Below are 17,004 nucleotides of genomic sequence, written 5' to 3' on the forward strand. Positions count from 1 at the left end.
GGGTCAATCAGAATCACTTCTGCACCACTTATATGCTATTGTAGGTGCTACTACTGGTCTTATGAACATACCTTTTATCTATTCATCTTTGCTGCTGAGAAAATCAACTTTTAATCCATATGCAAGTGAGTTGTTCATGAATCCACAAGAGCACCAGTGGTTGCTGGCCAGCAGCGCCCCCTAACATAACAATTGACTGGTCCAATGTATTGGGACCACAGGTAAAAAATGGTGCTCTAGCAAATGCAAGCATGTCTTTCCAATATCTAGCACTTATATGGCACCTGCATAACAAGTCCAGGGTTTCTGTGCTATGACTCCCCAACTTCCCAGGTGCCTCAGGGAGCAATTAACCAGCGATAAGCCGACTGTCCCTGTAGAGAGTGTGCTGGTTAAACACATTATTCTGCACCTATGAATGGTAATTTGATGATGGTAATGAGCTCGTTTGCAGGTCCTTATTTAGTTACAGCAGAGAATGATTGATTAGAAGACAATAATATCCCACTCCATCTGTTTCCAGCAAAGCTCGACACTGAAATATATGTGTATTCTCCCCCCTTCCCAAACAAACACCCACACCGTGTGCCGCACACCTTCACTAAATGTCTTATTAGCACATGGAAATTAATGGGCCGTTATAGCGCGGTGGAAAAAGGATCAGAGCTGTTTGTGTGACAGGGTTATTTCTGTTTTATCAAATAAAACATCTTCATCATATAATGCCAAGTTTTACAAAGTCCTAAGATACTTTGCACAGCTATGGCACATTGTTTTCAAGATCTCTGCATACTTTATTTAATGGGAATCTTCATTGTTTAGCTCAAGGGGCTTCAATCTGTCCTGGTTATGTGATGGACACACAGGGGTAGAGGGCATTATACGACAGAGCTCTGATATCTGTACTGTACCTGCAATAAGCTGATCACATGTGTGCCTATCACATGACCAGGGCAGATTTTCATCCAATGAGTTTAAGCAGATATGTTCTAAAATTTGTTGAATTGGTTTTCAAAGTGCATTGGAATGTTTTGTATATTTACAGTATCTAATGAATATGCTATATTTAAATACCCCTTTACTTTGGCATGGAGGGCGTGGGGTGGGTTATTTGGCATAATTTCCATTGCAGTTACAGGTCGCTGTCTAATCATTAGTGATATTCATCTGGTTAGCTGATATGAAATTATTAAAAGGAGTCTTGTCAGCAGGAAACGGCATGACAAAGTACGTACATTACCTTGCTAGCCTTTGTATACATTTTCAAAGGACGTGTTTATTGTATCAGTGCAATGCTCCGTGATTCTGAAAAAGCAACTTTTAAACTATGCAAATTAGCTGTGCTTTAGGGGCGTGTAATTTTCGCTATGGGCTTCGGTGACCCCTAAAGCCCATGTACAGGCTATGTAGTTCTGCCTTCTGTCCAAGCTCATGCTTCGGGGAAAACATCAGCATGCACAATACACATCTACTGCACATGCCTGACATCACACCACACTTCAATTGTGCCGAGTCTTTTTTATTTTACATAGAAGAATGTAAAATAGCATGTCAACATAAAGCTGCCGATAAGGATATTCCTCAGCCGAGATCCAGATTTAATACAGTATAAAATTTTAAATCTTAAAAGCAGTAGTTTCAGGCAGACCTCGTATACATCAGAAGGTTTGGAAATTACAGTAATTTCCCCCTTTGTGTTTCACTCACCAAGATTTCTGGTTGATAGCTTTGGCATAGGCCATCAGTATCTGATCGATGGGAATCGGACACCCACACCCTACACCAATCTGCATTTCTGGCAAAGATGATGGTGCCAGGAGCAGAAAGCACCATATGATGTTTGGAAGCCATGCTGTAGCATTCCCTGCATACCTTCTGGCTCCTGGAGGTAACCATAACCGCTACTTTGTGTGGGGTTCTGGTCTCAGACCCACACCGATGAGTAACTGATGGCCTGCACTGAGCATTAAAAAAAAATTAGTATACCTTTTTTCTGCTGTAGTATTCCAGACAAGTGGTACACCGGATAAGAACATATACTGTTTGGTATATGTGTTTTTTGTTTTAGGACCTGATAGGTGAAATTTTCACCATGTGTCTATAATGAGGCATCCAACAGGACTTCTACCTAAGAACTAGTTCACACACTGGGCAAGAGGGGGCGGATTTTGGCACAGAATCCGCCTCAAAATCCGCTCCCTCACAATAGAAGTCTATACAGACCGCTAGCGCTCTTTTTTCCGCTAGCGGTTTGTTCCCACTAGTGGAAAAAAGAAGTGAGCTGCCCATTCTTCAGGCGGACTCCGTGGCTGATTCAGCTGCGGCGTCCACCTCTCGACAATGCCCTTCGGACTAGGCCCATTCATTTGGGCTTAATCTGGAGCGGAAAGCAGCGACAGGATGCCGGTGCACTGCACTGGCATCCTGTCACGGCAGCCACAACGGAATATACACACGCGGAATCCCTGTGTGCACTAGCCCTAACATATATTTTTGATGGACATCTGCAAAATTCACTGTGAAACTTCCCCAAAAAGTCTGTTTCTGGGACAAGAAGTAGCTATCTGACAGCTGTTATTGTCACACAGTGACTTTTCCCATCCCATGTTGGGAAGAATGCTTGGAAATGAGATGTCCTCCATGAAGAAGAAAGTAGCTAATTCTTTTAAGTAAAAATCAGCAACTCTGTAAATAGCTGTATAACATGTTATCGCATAATAAATGTATTAAAATGTTTCTTATTTATGTGGGTGCCATGTTTTCTTCATATTGCAGGAGTCTTTCGAGGAAATACAGAGCAAGTAAAAGAGTTTGAAGGTCTACTGGATCCACTGCTATTTTTAGCATTTGATGGTAGGTAATTTCTTGATATTCTTTAACATGGCTCTAGGACTGTCAAGTGCTGTGTATCCATTAAATAATAGTGTCCATCACACAAGCCTCAGTTAAAATCTTTGTGTCTGCCATGTGGACACTGGAGGAGGTCACACCTTAGTTGTTGAGTTTGCTTGTCAAATATTCTCTGTGTTGGAAATGTCTAAGTAGAGTGTCATAACCCCAAGTGGTGTGATCTACTGCCGTCTCTGTATTTACTTTGCCCGCACTTATGATTCACGGGTTTCATTTTGAGCTTGAGATCTCCATTTTTTCTCCATTCTCATCCCAAGCTCCCAAAATACTGAAGATTAACCATGGAAATAGATTACAGTTTAGCTCCACCCATCATAAAAAGTACCTAATCTTACAAACATTGATATGCTGACACCATTAGTGACGTTAATACATGTTAAATCTTGGGCTGTGGTCCACTTTCTGTGAAGGTTTCTCTATTGCCAGTAATAATCTTGTCACTGGAATATGCGGACAAATGTATAATGCTGGGAAGCTGAGGCTGAAGAGGGGTAACTGCAAGCAGTTCTCTCTCTGGCACTGTAAAATCTAGAACAATGGTTCTGGTGCTATTTGAAAGAGAAGAGTCTTGGCTTTCATGTGACAAGTTCAGATTTGTACAGTTGACATTGTCATATTTATATGCAGCTTCTTCCTTTCGCAACTTTGTTTTTAACGGTCGATATCCAAGGCAATTATATATAGAACTGCAGTCTTGATGTCATATGAAATCTGAATTCCTTAATATGGAATATGAAACTCTTTTGGGATTTATAACATCTGAGCTATAATTGTTTGACATGACTACCCCCCGCCCTCCCCCAGCCTGAGCTTCTCTGTATTATATAGTTTATTGTGTAATCCTAGAGAAAATCCATGTACAACTTTTAGCTAGTAATAGAAAATTGGCAAAGAATACAGAAGGGACCGAAAGTGCAGTTCAGTGTATAATTTCAGGGAAAGGAACAAAAATCTATAAATGAAGTATATTCCAAAATGTGTTAATGTTGCAGTTGCTTCCAGAATATTAGAAATTATTTGAAACTGTAAGTACACTTAAGACTGGTGACCTAACAATTCAGCTGTAACACTAGCTCTCGTATTAGCTTCCATTAGCAAAATTCTGGGTTTAACTTTAGAATAGAGACAAAAATGGGAGTTCAAACCAAATACATTTTTGTTTTAAGGAGGTTTAAATGGGTTTACTTTAAAGTTATGGCCCCGTTAAAGATTTGTATCCCTTAGGGTGCATTCACACTAAGTAAACGCTAGCTTATTCTGAACGTAAAACACGTTCAGAATAAGCGGCGTCTAAAGCAGCTCCATTCATTTCTATGGGAGCGGGGATACGAGCGCTCCCCATAGAAATGAATGGGCTGCTTCTTTCACTCCGTGCAGTCCCATTGAAGTGAATGGGGAGTGCCGGCGTATACGGCAAGCTCTGCTCATGCCGGAGCGTACACGCCGGCACTCCCCATTCACTTCAATGGGACTGCACGGAGTGAAAGAAGCAGCCCATTCATTTCTATGGGGAGTGCTCGTATGCCGGCTCCCATAGAGATGAATGGAGCTGCTTTAGACGCCGCTTATTCTGAACGTGTTTTACGTTCAGAATAAGCTAGCGTTTACTCAGTGTGAATGCACCCTTATCCTGTGAATAGTGGATACAAGTATCACATCTCTGGAGGAGGTCCCATAGAAGTGAATGAAGCTGTCTGGACGCCAGCGATGTGACACCTAAAGGGGACAACCCCTTTAAAGTGTATACTGTAAGGAAGTGGGCTGATGTTTAATCTGATGTGATGCTGAAGTCTGCTGTATACAGACAGTGATTGTATAAGTGACTATACTCACCGGCCACTTTATTAGGTACACCTGTCCAACTGCTCGTTAACACTTAATTTCTAATCAGCCAATCACATGGCGGCAACTCAGTGCATTTAGGCATGTAGACATGGTCAAGACAATCTCCTGCAGTTCAAACCGAGCATCAGTATGGGGAAGAAAGGTGATTTGAGTGCCTTTGAACGTGGCATGGTTGTTGGTGCCAGAAGGGCTGGTCTGAGTATTTCAGAAACTGCTGATCTACTGGGATTTTCACGCACAACCATCTCTAGGGTTTACAGAGAATGGTCCGAAAAAGAAAAAACATCCAGTGAGCGGCAGTTCTGTGGGCGGAAATGCGTTGTTGATGCCAGAGGTCAGAGGAGAATGGCCAGACTGGTTCGAGCTGATAGAAAGGCAACAGTGACTCAAATAGCCACCCGTTACAACCAAGGTAGCCAGAAGAGCATCTCTGAACGCACAGTACGTCGAACTTTGAGGCAGATGGGCTACAGCAGCAGAAGACCACACCGGGTGCCACTCCTTTCAGCTAAGAACAGGAAACTGAGGCTACAATTTGCACAAGCTCATCGAAATTGGACAATTGAAGATTGGAAAAACGTTGCCTGGTCTGATGAGTCTCGATTTCTGCTGCGACATTCGGATGATAGGGTCAGAATTTGGTGTCCGTCAACAACATGAAAGCATGGATCCATCCTGCCTTGTATCAACGGTTCAGGCTGGTGGTGGTGGTGTCATGGTGTGGGGAATATTTTCTTGGCACTCTTTGGGCCCCTTGGTACCAATTGAGCATCGTTGCAACGCCAAAGCCTACCTGAGTATTGTTGCTGACCATGTCCATCCCTTTATGACCACAATGTACCCAACATCTGATGGCTACTTTCAGCAGGATAATGCGCCATGTCATAAAGCTGGAATAATCTCAGACTGGTTTCTTGAACATGACAATGAGTTCACTGTACTCCAATGGCCTCCACAGTCACCAGATCTCAATCCAATAGAGCATCTTTGGGATGTGGTGGAACGGGAGATTCGCATCATGGATGTGCAGCCGACAAATCTGCGGCAACTGTGTGATGCCATCATGTCAATATGGACCAAAATCTCTGAGGAATGCTTCCAGCACCTTGTTGAATCTATGCCACGAAGAATTGAGGCAGTTCTGAAGGCAAAAGGGGGTCCAACCCGTTACTAGCATGGTGTACCTAATAAAGTGGCCGGTGAGTGTATATAATTGATACATTTATTGTCACAATGGCACCGCTCTCGCTGTAGGCAGTACACGGCTTCTCCTCAGATGCAATGAATTCACACATTTATTTTCTACTCTTTTTGTTCATGTGCTGTGAAAATTACAGAATCTGAGGTGGGATTTTTTGTTTTTGTGGCTTTTGTTAGCGTAGATAAATGGCATAATAGACAAATTTCTCAGGCGAGGTGTAGAAGGCTTGAAAGAGCTGGCTTACCATCTACTGTGGCATTAATACTATAGGTGCTCCCGGGCACCTCTCTGGGATATCTCGTCCATTTTGATAATGCACACAACCCGGAAAGAAGTGGCTGTGTACAGTGATGGGCCTCAAAGCCCAGCACTACACACATGGGCCTTGGTAACTATATATTGGACTGTGCAATGTAGACTCTCTAAATGACAGTCTGCATCAGGAGATAATGTGCAGTCTCTGACTCCATAGAAGCAGCAGTTCAACCAGATGCATATTGTTTTATAGGCGCTGGCTGACTTTTATATATATATATATATATATATATATATATATATATATATATATACATGGCGTTATAGGTGATTAAAAAAGAAGTGCCCTGTCTTGCTTTGCAAATTCAACATTCTTTGCTGTACTCGTAGTAGGATCATTACCTTTATTTCACCTTTCAAAACATTTTTCCTGTTTCCCTTTAAATAGAGTTTTTTTCATCCCTCTTCTGTAGAATGAGGTTTACAATACATACATATTGATGACCTAACTTTAAGATCAATATGTGACTGGTGGAGAGCTGACACTCAGCACCCCCACGATAAGCTGGTCGATGAGTCTGTAGCATTGACGTGAGCTCTGCAGCCTCTTCATTGCATACTAAGCTCAGTGCTGTACATATTATATCATAGGGATGTGCTTGGCATTAGAGCACAGCTCTATTCATGTGACCCAAAATTAGGTGAGCACCTTTGTGTAAACTTCGAGTCCCCCGACATTCCCTGAAACAGCTCAGGACTTCTGTTTAGTGAGAATTTTTTGGACTGCAGAAATAAGATTGCTTTGATTTGTTTTTGTATGGTTTGTTGTGTTTCTAATTTTGATATAAAATAATTTTAAAAAAAAAAAAATAATAATCTTTGAGTAGATATGGCTACTCACCTGTCTATTGTAAATTTTGTGGCCTGGGTAGTCTTCTGTCTGGTTATTTCCTCCTTGGTATGAGCATTTTGATTTATAGTATCCATTATTCTTCCCTTTGATGGATATACTGATCCCAACATCTGATAATGTACAATTTACTATAATGGTCTGGGGCCCGAGCTTCCTCCTCCCATGCCTCTATATTCCTGTCCTGTCTATAGAGTTGTGTACCATTCCTTTACTAAATGGAGAGATATAAGGTTGCGTATTACCCCTTTATGTACTGTGGAGAGTGATTTGTCTTTATATTAACTCGTCCTATACCAGGGAAAGTGCTTTTATGATAGTGCTTTAACCTTTCCTGGAGAGAGGCAGATAATGCTGTTTATTAACTCTTCCTATACTTTAGAGAGTGATATACAGCTGTATTTACTTCTTCCTATACTGAAAAGAGTGATAAAATGTTGTTTATTAACCCTTTATCTATTGTAGGTCTATACATTTATGTAGCGGACCTGAATCAATGAGGGTCTGTTTGCTACAGAGAACAAAAATTGGTTTATATTAACTATTTCTGAGAATAATGTAGATGGAGGCTGTATTGTTGGGTATTAACTCTTCATGCATCACAATAAATTGAATGCTATATATTAACTCTTTAAGTATAACTGTACATGATATAATGCTCTATATTATCCCTCTGTCAAAGTGAACGATATAATGGGGGGTTTTGGGGATGAGCATATTAATAGGTCTATCTTTTAGAATAGGCCATCAGTATCAGATTGGTGGGGTTTCACACTGTTGTGCTCATGTGAGTGCTCTGTCCTTTTCAATGATTTACATTGCAACAATGGTTTACAAGGCTGTCTGCTTAGTAGCAACAGAGCATGATATGGCAGCTTGATCCCATTTAACTCAACAGGATGAAGCTGCCATACTACTATGCGTACAGTGGGTCAGTCTATCACAGTGAATGATAAAAATGTTTTGAATTAAATCTTTGTCTCGCCGTAAATGATTCTAGGATTGCGTATTAAACATTAATCTATCAACATAAATTCTATGCTCCATATTAAAAGGAATGTACCACCACTAAGATCACTTTAAGCTGCAGTAGTAGGGACGATTACTTGCATTTTTTCATGAAAGAGCAGTCTGCTACCTAGAAAGTACATTTTGAATCTGTATACCAATGTTATGTTTGATTCACCTGGTGTAAGACCATAGCTATAAAGGTGATCAAACCCTTTATAGAGATACAGCCGTATGCCCATAGACTGCCCTCTCAGTAACTGTGTGTTTCTTCTGCAGGGTGCCCCATTGTTCCAGAGTACTATCATGTCCCTGCTGATTTTGTTGAAGCTGAGAAAATGAACCCCAACAGTCAAAAGAGATTTCCCAGTAACTGTGGACGAGACGGCAAGATCTTCCTGTGGGGACAAGCACTGTACATCATCTCCAAACTCCTAGGTAAGAAGCTGAGCCACAAATGCTTGTTCATTCATAAAAGTGCTATGGCTTCTTCCCAGATGGCTGGAGTATTGACCAGTTTATCTCATGTTTTCATATGTTTAGTCTTGAGAAAACTGACTTTCTTTCCTTTTAAGATTGATAGAAATACTCTGGTTTGGAGTAGTGTTGACTGCCATGTTAGGTAATTGCTTCATAAGCGATTTCCTGGTTTAGAATAATTGCTAAAATCCAGCACTATCAGATAGTTATTAGGAAAAAACATTAAGGGCAGTGGCGTAACTACCACCATAGCAGCGGTAGCAGCTGCCACAGGGCCCGGGGCATTAGGGGCCCGGTGACAGCTGCTACCGCTGCTATCATTATTCTCGGAGGTCTTTTCGGACCCCCGAGTATAATGATCGGGGCCCCCTGTGGTGGAATACTTTCCACCAACAGGGGGCCCCGAAGCTGCAGCAACGGCTGAGACACAGGAGCTGCAGGTCTGGCTCCTCTCAGCGCTGCAGGACGTTCCCCCTCTCTCCCCCCTCCCTTTCTCTGCTGTCCTCTGCCCACCAATGAGAGGAGGAGGCGGGGCTTATCCCTGCCGAGCTCCTGCCGTCCTGCACTGGAGGAAGAAAGGAAGAAGGAAAATGAAACTAAAGCTACACAGGTACGTACTGGGGTTACTTATTAATGTCAGGCATATGGGGTGATTACTTTTGTTTTAGTAACTCCATGTGCCTCATATTAATAGCAGTTAACCCCATCATCTCCCTCACATTAACCTCTGTGTGCCTCACCATAAGAGTTACTGATATGTGAGACATATGGGGGTAATAATAATGAAGATACTTTATTATTACCTCCATGTCTCTCACATATCAGTAACTCTTATGGTGAGGCACACAGGGGTTAATGTGAGGGAGATGATGGGGTTAACTGCTATTAATATGAGGCACATGGAGTTACTAAATTGTAATGCACATGACCAGATTTTTTATCCACAATTTGTCCTGGTATAGCGGTCAGCGGGTGACGTGACAGTATTTAGTCCTGTAGGGGCCACTATTGGATATAATACTGTGTGCAGGGGCCTCTAAGGGATATAATACTGTGTGCAGGGGCCACTATGGAACATAATAGAGCGCGCAGGAATGCGTAGGAGGGACTCGGTCGAGATCTTCGGTGTCGGGGGGGCCCCATGTCAAAAGTTCGCCACGGGGCCCCGCCATTCCTAGTTACGCCACTGATTAAGGGTATGCTCACACGGTGGAAAATGGATTCTGTGTGCGAACATACTGTTCGGCTAGCCGCGATAGAATGCTGATACAGTGCATCGGCATCCCATCACGGCATTCCGCTCTGATTTAGGCCCAAATGAATGGACTTAATCGGCAGGGAGTCTCATGCCGTGGACGCCGCAGCTGAGCCAGCCACAAAATCTGTGGGAAGAAGGGGCATGTCGCTTCACAAGCGGCAGTCAATGAGAGCCATTTTTGGCAGCAGATTTTGAGGCAGATACCGCATCAAAATCCGCTGCCAAAAAAACTCTGTGTGAACTAGCCCTAAAGAGAATGTGTCAATAGAAAAAAAATCATGTTTTTCTGTTGTAAGTACATATTTTTAAAGAATGTTTGTTATTATTATTATTATTATTATTTAGCGAAATCCTGAAATCCTGCAGTTTTCACTCAAACTACTTAACCTAATAATCTGGTGCTGTGCTGTAGAGATCACTATTATTGGGCAGAATTACAGTGACTGGTAAAGACCAACACAAACAGAGCAGTGCCAAATATTGTAGGTTCTGATATTTCCTGTGTAGAAGCAACTGTATATAGTTTCAGAAGGGGGTGCCTTTGTAGACGTTGTGTTGGACTGAGACTGTGGGCTGATGAATCACTGCTACCCGGAGTGTGATATTACCATTGACATGTTGCCCAGCTCCGTAGCTCAAGTCCTTAGTGTCATAGCTTGTGTAACAGCAGGGTTGATCTCTGCCCGCACGCTTAGTAATGTGTCTCGCTCAGTCATCCTGTCAGTGTAAACGTCTCTCGGCGCACTCACATCTCAGGTCTCCTTCACCGGGGGAGTTGTTTAGCAAACAGTTCATCGTTTTATACAGAACTCAAGTGTCATCGCTACTTCTCCGTAAAACTGCCGAGATTTATGTCTCAGCCTTAAATTACCCTTCTCTCCAGCAGGACATGAGATTTGGCTTCCTGCCCCGTGCCACTAAGGAGAAATGGTGTGCCATTTCTCATCATTTGTTTAAATTGCAATATTTTTTGTAACCAACATTCATAGTTCAGCAGACAATGTGATGTGCATTCAGTTCTGCTATATTGTGACAGTTCCACTTGCCTCTACCACAGCTTCCCAGCATGTAGCACCCATGTAATGTGAGAGATCTTACTTTAGTGCTGAGGTCTAGTCACCTGATGATACAGGCCCAAAGCCTAAGGCTACACAACTGAGAGATTGTGATAACTGGCTGTTTTGATTTCTGTGCAGTGCTGTCATGGAGATCCTGAGGGGAATTTATCATGCCTTGTATTTCAATTTTCTGGCATACAAGGTATGAAAAGTCACAATTTTTTGTGCCAATCAGAATTTTGTCCAAAAAAAATGTGCTTCTCTTCCTCTTTTGTGACTTTTATTTCTCTTCATCACCACTTTCCTGAAGGAAATGGCTTGTTAATACGTTTGTCACGGGGTGGGGTCACTGGTCCCATCAGATTTAATGATTCTTTGATGGGGTATATGATGCCTGAAATCTGTCAGTACAGGTACCCAGCCCCGCTGAAGGGTGCGCTTGGTTTATGACAAGGCAGTTCCTTCAGCAGCATAGGGATTATCAATTTCGGCATACTAAATGTTGGTCTTGATAAATTACCCCAAATTTCCTCCTGAATCTGTGTGTATTCAAATCACTGTCCACATCAATATCCAAACCAGTATAGATGCATAAGATGAAGATATTGATAGTAACGATAAATGTGTTTTGTAAGGTTCAGGACATGTAGCAATGCATTAGTAGGCAGATTTGCTGTGCCTGTCATTATAATGTTTGCACTTCTTCCTGACTTTGTAGTGGAGGAATTAATAAGCCCTAAGGATATTGATCCATTGCACCGTTATGTCCATCGAAGCGACCAGAGGAACATTACCATGAGATACTCCAACCAGGTAGGAGTCTGTAATTACTTTAATTTATGTTTCTGGCCATATGTTCATTTGCCACAATGTATTAGTTTGGTGTCCAGACTGTTTAATTTCAAAGAGCATTGTATAGACTGGATACAATGGAGAGAAAGCATCTTAAGCATCTGCAAATTGTGATTGAGCCTTACAAGGATAAAATACACAAAGAGATCATCGATAAATGGCAAGTAGTTCATCTCTAATAATCTTCATCATTATGTGTGAAGATAGGAAATGTTTTCATATTACAGTTCAATGCTGCTATTGAATTTGTGTTAAAAAAAAATAAATGTTGCAATAAATGTAAATATCCCTCCAGTACTCATTACAATAGTTTCTAATATTTTTTGCAGCTTTACTCTTCCTGATGTAACTGTATCTCTCATTCCCCTAGGTTCTGTTACTGATATTACATAATAGAGCTTCGGTATCGGTGGTGACTTCTTGTCTTTATGACTTTATATTTGAGGATAATTTAACCTACATTAAATCATAGATATAACAAATTCAAGCATCTCTCACCATCTTAACACATAGCAGGCAGTTCTCACTGCTTAACACTAAGGTTACATTATTGAGCAGAATCAGTCAGCTTCCTAATACATATACGTGTTGCCATTTTCATGATTCAAGCTCCTTGAATGTATCACCCGCACGGCATCCAGTGATCCTGAGCTTGGGAGATTCTTTACTTCTATGTTACTTTCATAGGTGAGGGGATCTGGACATCTCAAGCATTTGTGATACAAGCAGTCTCAGAGCATCTACCGTAATAATTAACAGATGTCAGTGGGATTGCTGCCAAGAACTCCAATATATTTGATGGTGGAGCATTATCTATTCAGCTTCACATGATCTGAATAGAGGGTAGCCTGCCGGGCTAGGGTTCTATTAATCATACCCTAAAGCTCTTTTCACTGGCCTTGTTCAATTGTTTTTTCTCCTGTTTGCTGGTTATTAAATGGCAACTTATTTGCGAATAAAACATAAATACATTTTCTGTCGTTTTTGTTCATGCTGCAGAAACTGATAAAAATGAATCCTGCATACACACACAACCCCACCCCATGAGGCAGCTGCTCGCCCCCCAGGAGCCCCAGTGCTGTCCGGGAGATTAATGGCTCTTGGTCGTGGTGTAAAGAAATGCATTAGCAGTGAAATAGTCTGAGCCAGCGTGCCCGCTTTATTTAATTAAGGGCGTCGTGACTGCTGCCGGCTGGAACGCTGCTCACCATCCGGCCATCTTACCTCTGCCGCTGCTGTACATCTTCTCTTCATGATGAAGACATTAGTTGCACAGCTCATACATTATTAATAGAAGTGATCACTCTTCAATGTTAGCGCTGAATCTAAAATGAACATATTGCTGGCAGGAAGGCAGAAAATTACTAAAGAGGTTATGTCGCCGGTAGCCATATTGTAGTGAAGGAAAATCAACTTGTGACAAAGGGATAACATCATTAGGAAGTGTTATATTTGTAACAAGGCTCCTCCCCTCAGTCTAATGCTCTCTTTTGCTTCCGCTTCCTATATTTATTATTGTAATTATTATGTCAGCACTTTATTAGGTTTCCTCTCTGCATGAGACAGATGATGCGCCAATAGAAAATGCATTCGTGCTGAACTTGCTTTACTTTGCTAGCTGGAGGTGCCATTGTTCTAAGGAAACCATCAGCAAGCTGCTGTTGGCTAAACTTTTTTTATTTTTTAAAATTTTTCTCTGTATTTAGCATTTTGAGTGCATGATGATGTCCACTTGTGACTTTGCTGTGGGTCTAATATATCATTCAGATGGCTGTATTGAGGCCGTATTTTAGTAGAAAGTACTCAAGTCCTTGGCACATGGCTGATCTAATGACCCAAAGGAAATACACCATTGTGATGAATACCCAATGAATATGACATTGATGCTATAGTTATAATTATTCGGTTATTTATATCAATATGAAAATAACAGCTATGAGACACTGTAGTATCAACATAAAGGCCTGGTTTTGATTTTCCAGGTGGCGTCTCTGTGTGATGAATCAGTACTTGCCTCTGTATGTGTTCTCACCATTGCCTGTTTTTTTTTTTTTTCTTTTCTTTTTTCAGGGGCCTCTGGACAATGACACAATGATACATGTGGCCCTAATAGCGGAGAGCCAGCGGTAAGGCTACCCACAGTTTCTACTACATCACTATACAGATTTTATAGCTGTTTAGTGTCTTCTATAAATATTATATATCTGTATCTGACTGTGTGCAGTTAACACCTCAATAAAAGCAGAGCTTCTCTTAGAAAATTGTCTGCAAGGATTTTTATCTTACTGTTGCTAAGAAACACGTTAAAAAAAAGAAAATCTGCTCTGAAGTCACCGCCATGATCTTGATCTGATGTTTCATAACTGAAAATGATTTCAGCAACAGGTATTACATTTTACTATCACAGGTGTATACATCCATGCAGATCTGATTTCCCAAGAAAATATAGTTATCACCCCCAAATCACGCAACTATGCACACAGCTGTGTGTGCTCCAGTTTACATGTAACCATTGTCCCCCATATTGCAGGCCACAAAGTATAGTCTTGGTCATGCAATCATTTGTTATGTAAAAGTGACTGTTATCTGTCTATAAAAACATAAAAACTCTAATATTGTCCCCTGTGTATAATATTATATAACTATTGTAAGTGACCTCTACGTGAAAGACTATAAATATAATGTTACTGTACTCTGTGCACAAGATTATAATACCGCCTTTAAGAGCAAGAATAGAAGAATACTGCATTGGAGAAGAATACAAGTATTAAATTACCGCCTGTTATCTTCAACAAAACTACTATAATACTGCCCATTCTGAAGAATAATACATTTCTGTAATGCTGACCCTTTGTACAAGAGAACAACAACTATAATAATAGCACTAATGTAATACCTGCTAACAAAGTACAAGAATGCAACTATTTTAATACTGCCCTAAGTATAAGAATAAAGCAACTATAATACTGCCCTGTATGTGCAGAAATATAACTTGAAATACTGCCTCCTGTCTAACATGTACTAGAACATTACCCCTATTTATAACAATATTACTACTGTAGTACCGCCCGCTCTGTACAAGAATGGCTACTGTAATATTGCCCTTGTGTTCAAGAATACAACTGCTGCATCCCTATGTAGAAAAATATAATTACAATATTGTCTATGTTCAAGAAAATAACTATTGTAAACCACCTTTATATCTCGGAATCTAACCATTATAATGCGGCCTCCCTGTACAAGAATATAACTACTATAGTGCTGCTCTATTCTCCAATGTTTGTGCTATGTACTTTTTACATGATGGACTAAGTGGATATTAGTTTACTATAACACTAACTCCTAGGTACATGAGTATAATTATTATACTGTCTCCTATGGACAAGACTATAGATATATAATGTTCCTCTCTGTGGACAAGACTATAAATACTATTGTATATCTCTGCACCAATATATTAAGGTAGGGCTGGGTGATTATGATCAAAATCAAGAGTAATTCACATCTGCAGCCACCTGAAATTGTCTATGAAAAAGTCATGTAAGTCTAATTTTTTTCATTTAGCAATGTCTCAGAGTAAATAATGTGCGCGCGCTCCCTTGGGATCCATTGTTGTCCATCATTATAAAGATCTGTTTTATTGTTTAATCCATGGTTGTACCAGTAGAACATATTAACTACTGTAATACTGCCCATTATGTACTGGAATATAACTACTATAATAGTGCCCTCAATATACTAAAATATAACTACTTATAGCAGTATTTTCTCTTTTGCTCTTAGGTTACAGGTCTTTTTGAATACTTACGGTATTCAGACTCAGACCCCACAACAGGTGGAACCAATCCAGATTTGGCCTCAGCAGGAGTTGGTGAAGGTGAGTTACTCAGCATCTGTTGCATTGTATTGCTTCTGGCGAGGAAAATATGCAGCTCTCCCGGGTCACTGCCTGTCACGTTCATTATGGTGACATCTCCAAGTCTTAATGGAATTACTGGGTAGGTCATTGTTATTATAGGGACATAATTTGACACCTTGTTGTAGGCAGGCAGTGAATGGAGGATATGAGAGATCTTTTGCTGAGATCAGTCTGTGTAATTCTATAATGACTCGTAGGAAGGCAGGTATCACAAGTATGGTGCTGGCAAGTCTTCTGCCAGGGATAAGCAGATGAGTATCAGCTTGGTTTGTGCAGAAATCATGGGATAAACACAATTCAAGCAGTGCTAGTCACAGCTCTGCCTGATGCCAGCTCCAAGGCCTGTCCCCTCTCCATATCTGCCCACGCCGGGCAAGCTGGCTGTCTACTGGATGAGGCTCCCTACTATGGAGGAAGAAGTGAGATTCAAGATGATAACATTCATAAAATGTGATGAAAGTCACCATACGTGTAAAGTAGCATTCCTGTACCATTTCCTCCTCCTATACAAATGATGGATATCCAAATAATCCTGCAATATGTTTGCAATGCAAAAACCTCTTCCCTTCTGCTCAAGTGGTCAAGAATCTAGATGTATGTAGTTACTGTTTCTCAGGATTACCAAAGCCACTGCTAATAAATAGTCTTCAATAGACAATTTCCACCTGGGGCTCATGCAGGTGTCTGTGCCATGCTGAGGTGCATTGTTTAACCAAGTCTCAATGAACAGCATCTAGATTATATGTATTTCTGATAGACCTGGGTGACAGCTAGTATTGCTGACATTACTGTCCTTACATCAGTCTTTCCCAGCTTCCCAAGACTCCTCAATGACAGATGACCAAGTCATGCTGTGATACCACCATGATCTGGTATTAACTGATCACCCAGCTTTCCTACAATTGTGAATAGTATTTTTAGGAATGGATGAGTGTCACACAGTCAGAAACACAACTTTAACAGACCTTTGGATGGTCATTTTGGCAAATGAGCAAAACAGGGAACCATATTAATACCCTACATATTGTGATGCTGTTGCACCCTCTGTCATCTTCTCCATGTGGTGCTCCTTGGAGTGGTCGATATCTAACTTGGAAAAGTTGTCTGTTGAATTGAGAGACAGTTGCTGTACTATTGGTGCGTGGTAACTGTATGAAGGCTTCCGTACTAGCAGGCAGGGATGGGACTGATACTTTTGGCACGAAGAAGTGCACTGTAGGATTTTAGTCATTTAGTCAATGTATTAAACCTTTATTTATTACATGTTTCAGAGATCTCTGTCCCCTTCTTTAGATAGTGTTAACTAAT

General features: G+C 41.0%; 1 protein-coding gene across 4 annotated transcripts in view; it reads left to right on the forward strand.

Moving 5' to 3' along the window:
- The window catches only part of PHKB (phosphorylase kinase regulatory subunit beta), a 148,079-nt gene that overhangs the window by 93,992 nt on the left and 37,083 nt on the right, over nucleotides 1-17,004 (forward strand). For all 4 annotated transcript variants that reach the window (XM_075282098.1, XM_075282100.1, XM_075282097.1 and 1 more), the window contains 5 exons: nucleotides 2,776-2,853; nucleotides 8,409-8,567; nucleotides 11,644-11,738; nucleotides 13,848-13,903; nucleotides 15,561-15,654. In XM_075282098.1, the coding sequence (XP_075138199.1) occupies nucleotides 2,776-2,853; nucleotides 8,409-8,567; nucleotides 11,644-11,738; nucleotides 13,848-13,903; nucleotides 15,561-15,654 (482 nt within the window). The remainder of the gene's footprint in view (nucleotides 1-2,775; nucleotides 2,854-8,408; nucleotides 8,568-11,643; nucleotides 11,739-13,847; nucleotides 13,904-15,560; nucleotides 15,655-17,004) is intronic.

Source organism: Leptodactylus fuscus, chromosome 7 (assembly GCF_031893055.1).
Source record: "Leptodactylus fuscus isolate aLepFus1 chromosome 7, aLepFus1.hap2, whole genome shotgun sequence".
Classification (NCBI taxonomy): Eukaryota; Metazoa; Chordata; class Amphibia; order Anura; family Leptodactylidae; genus Leptodactylus; species Leptodactylus fuscus.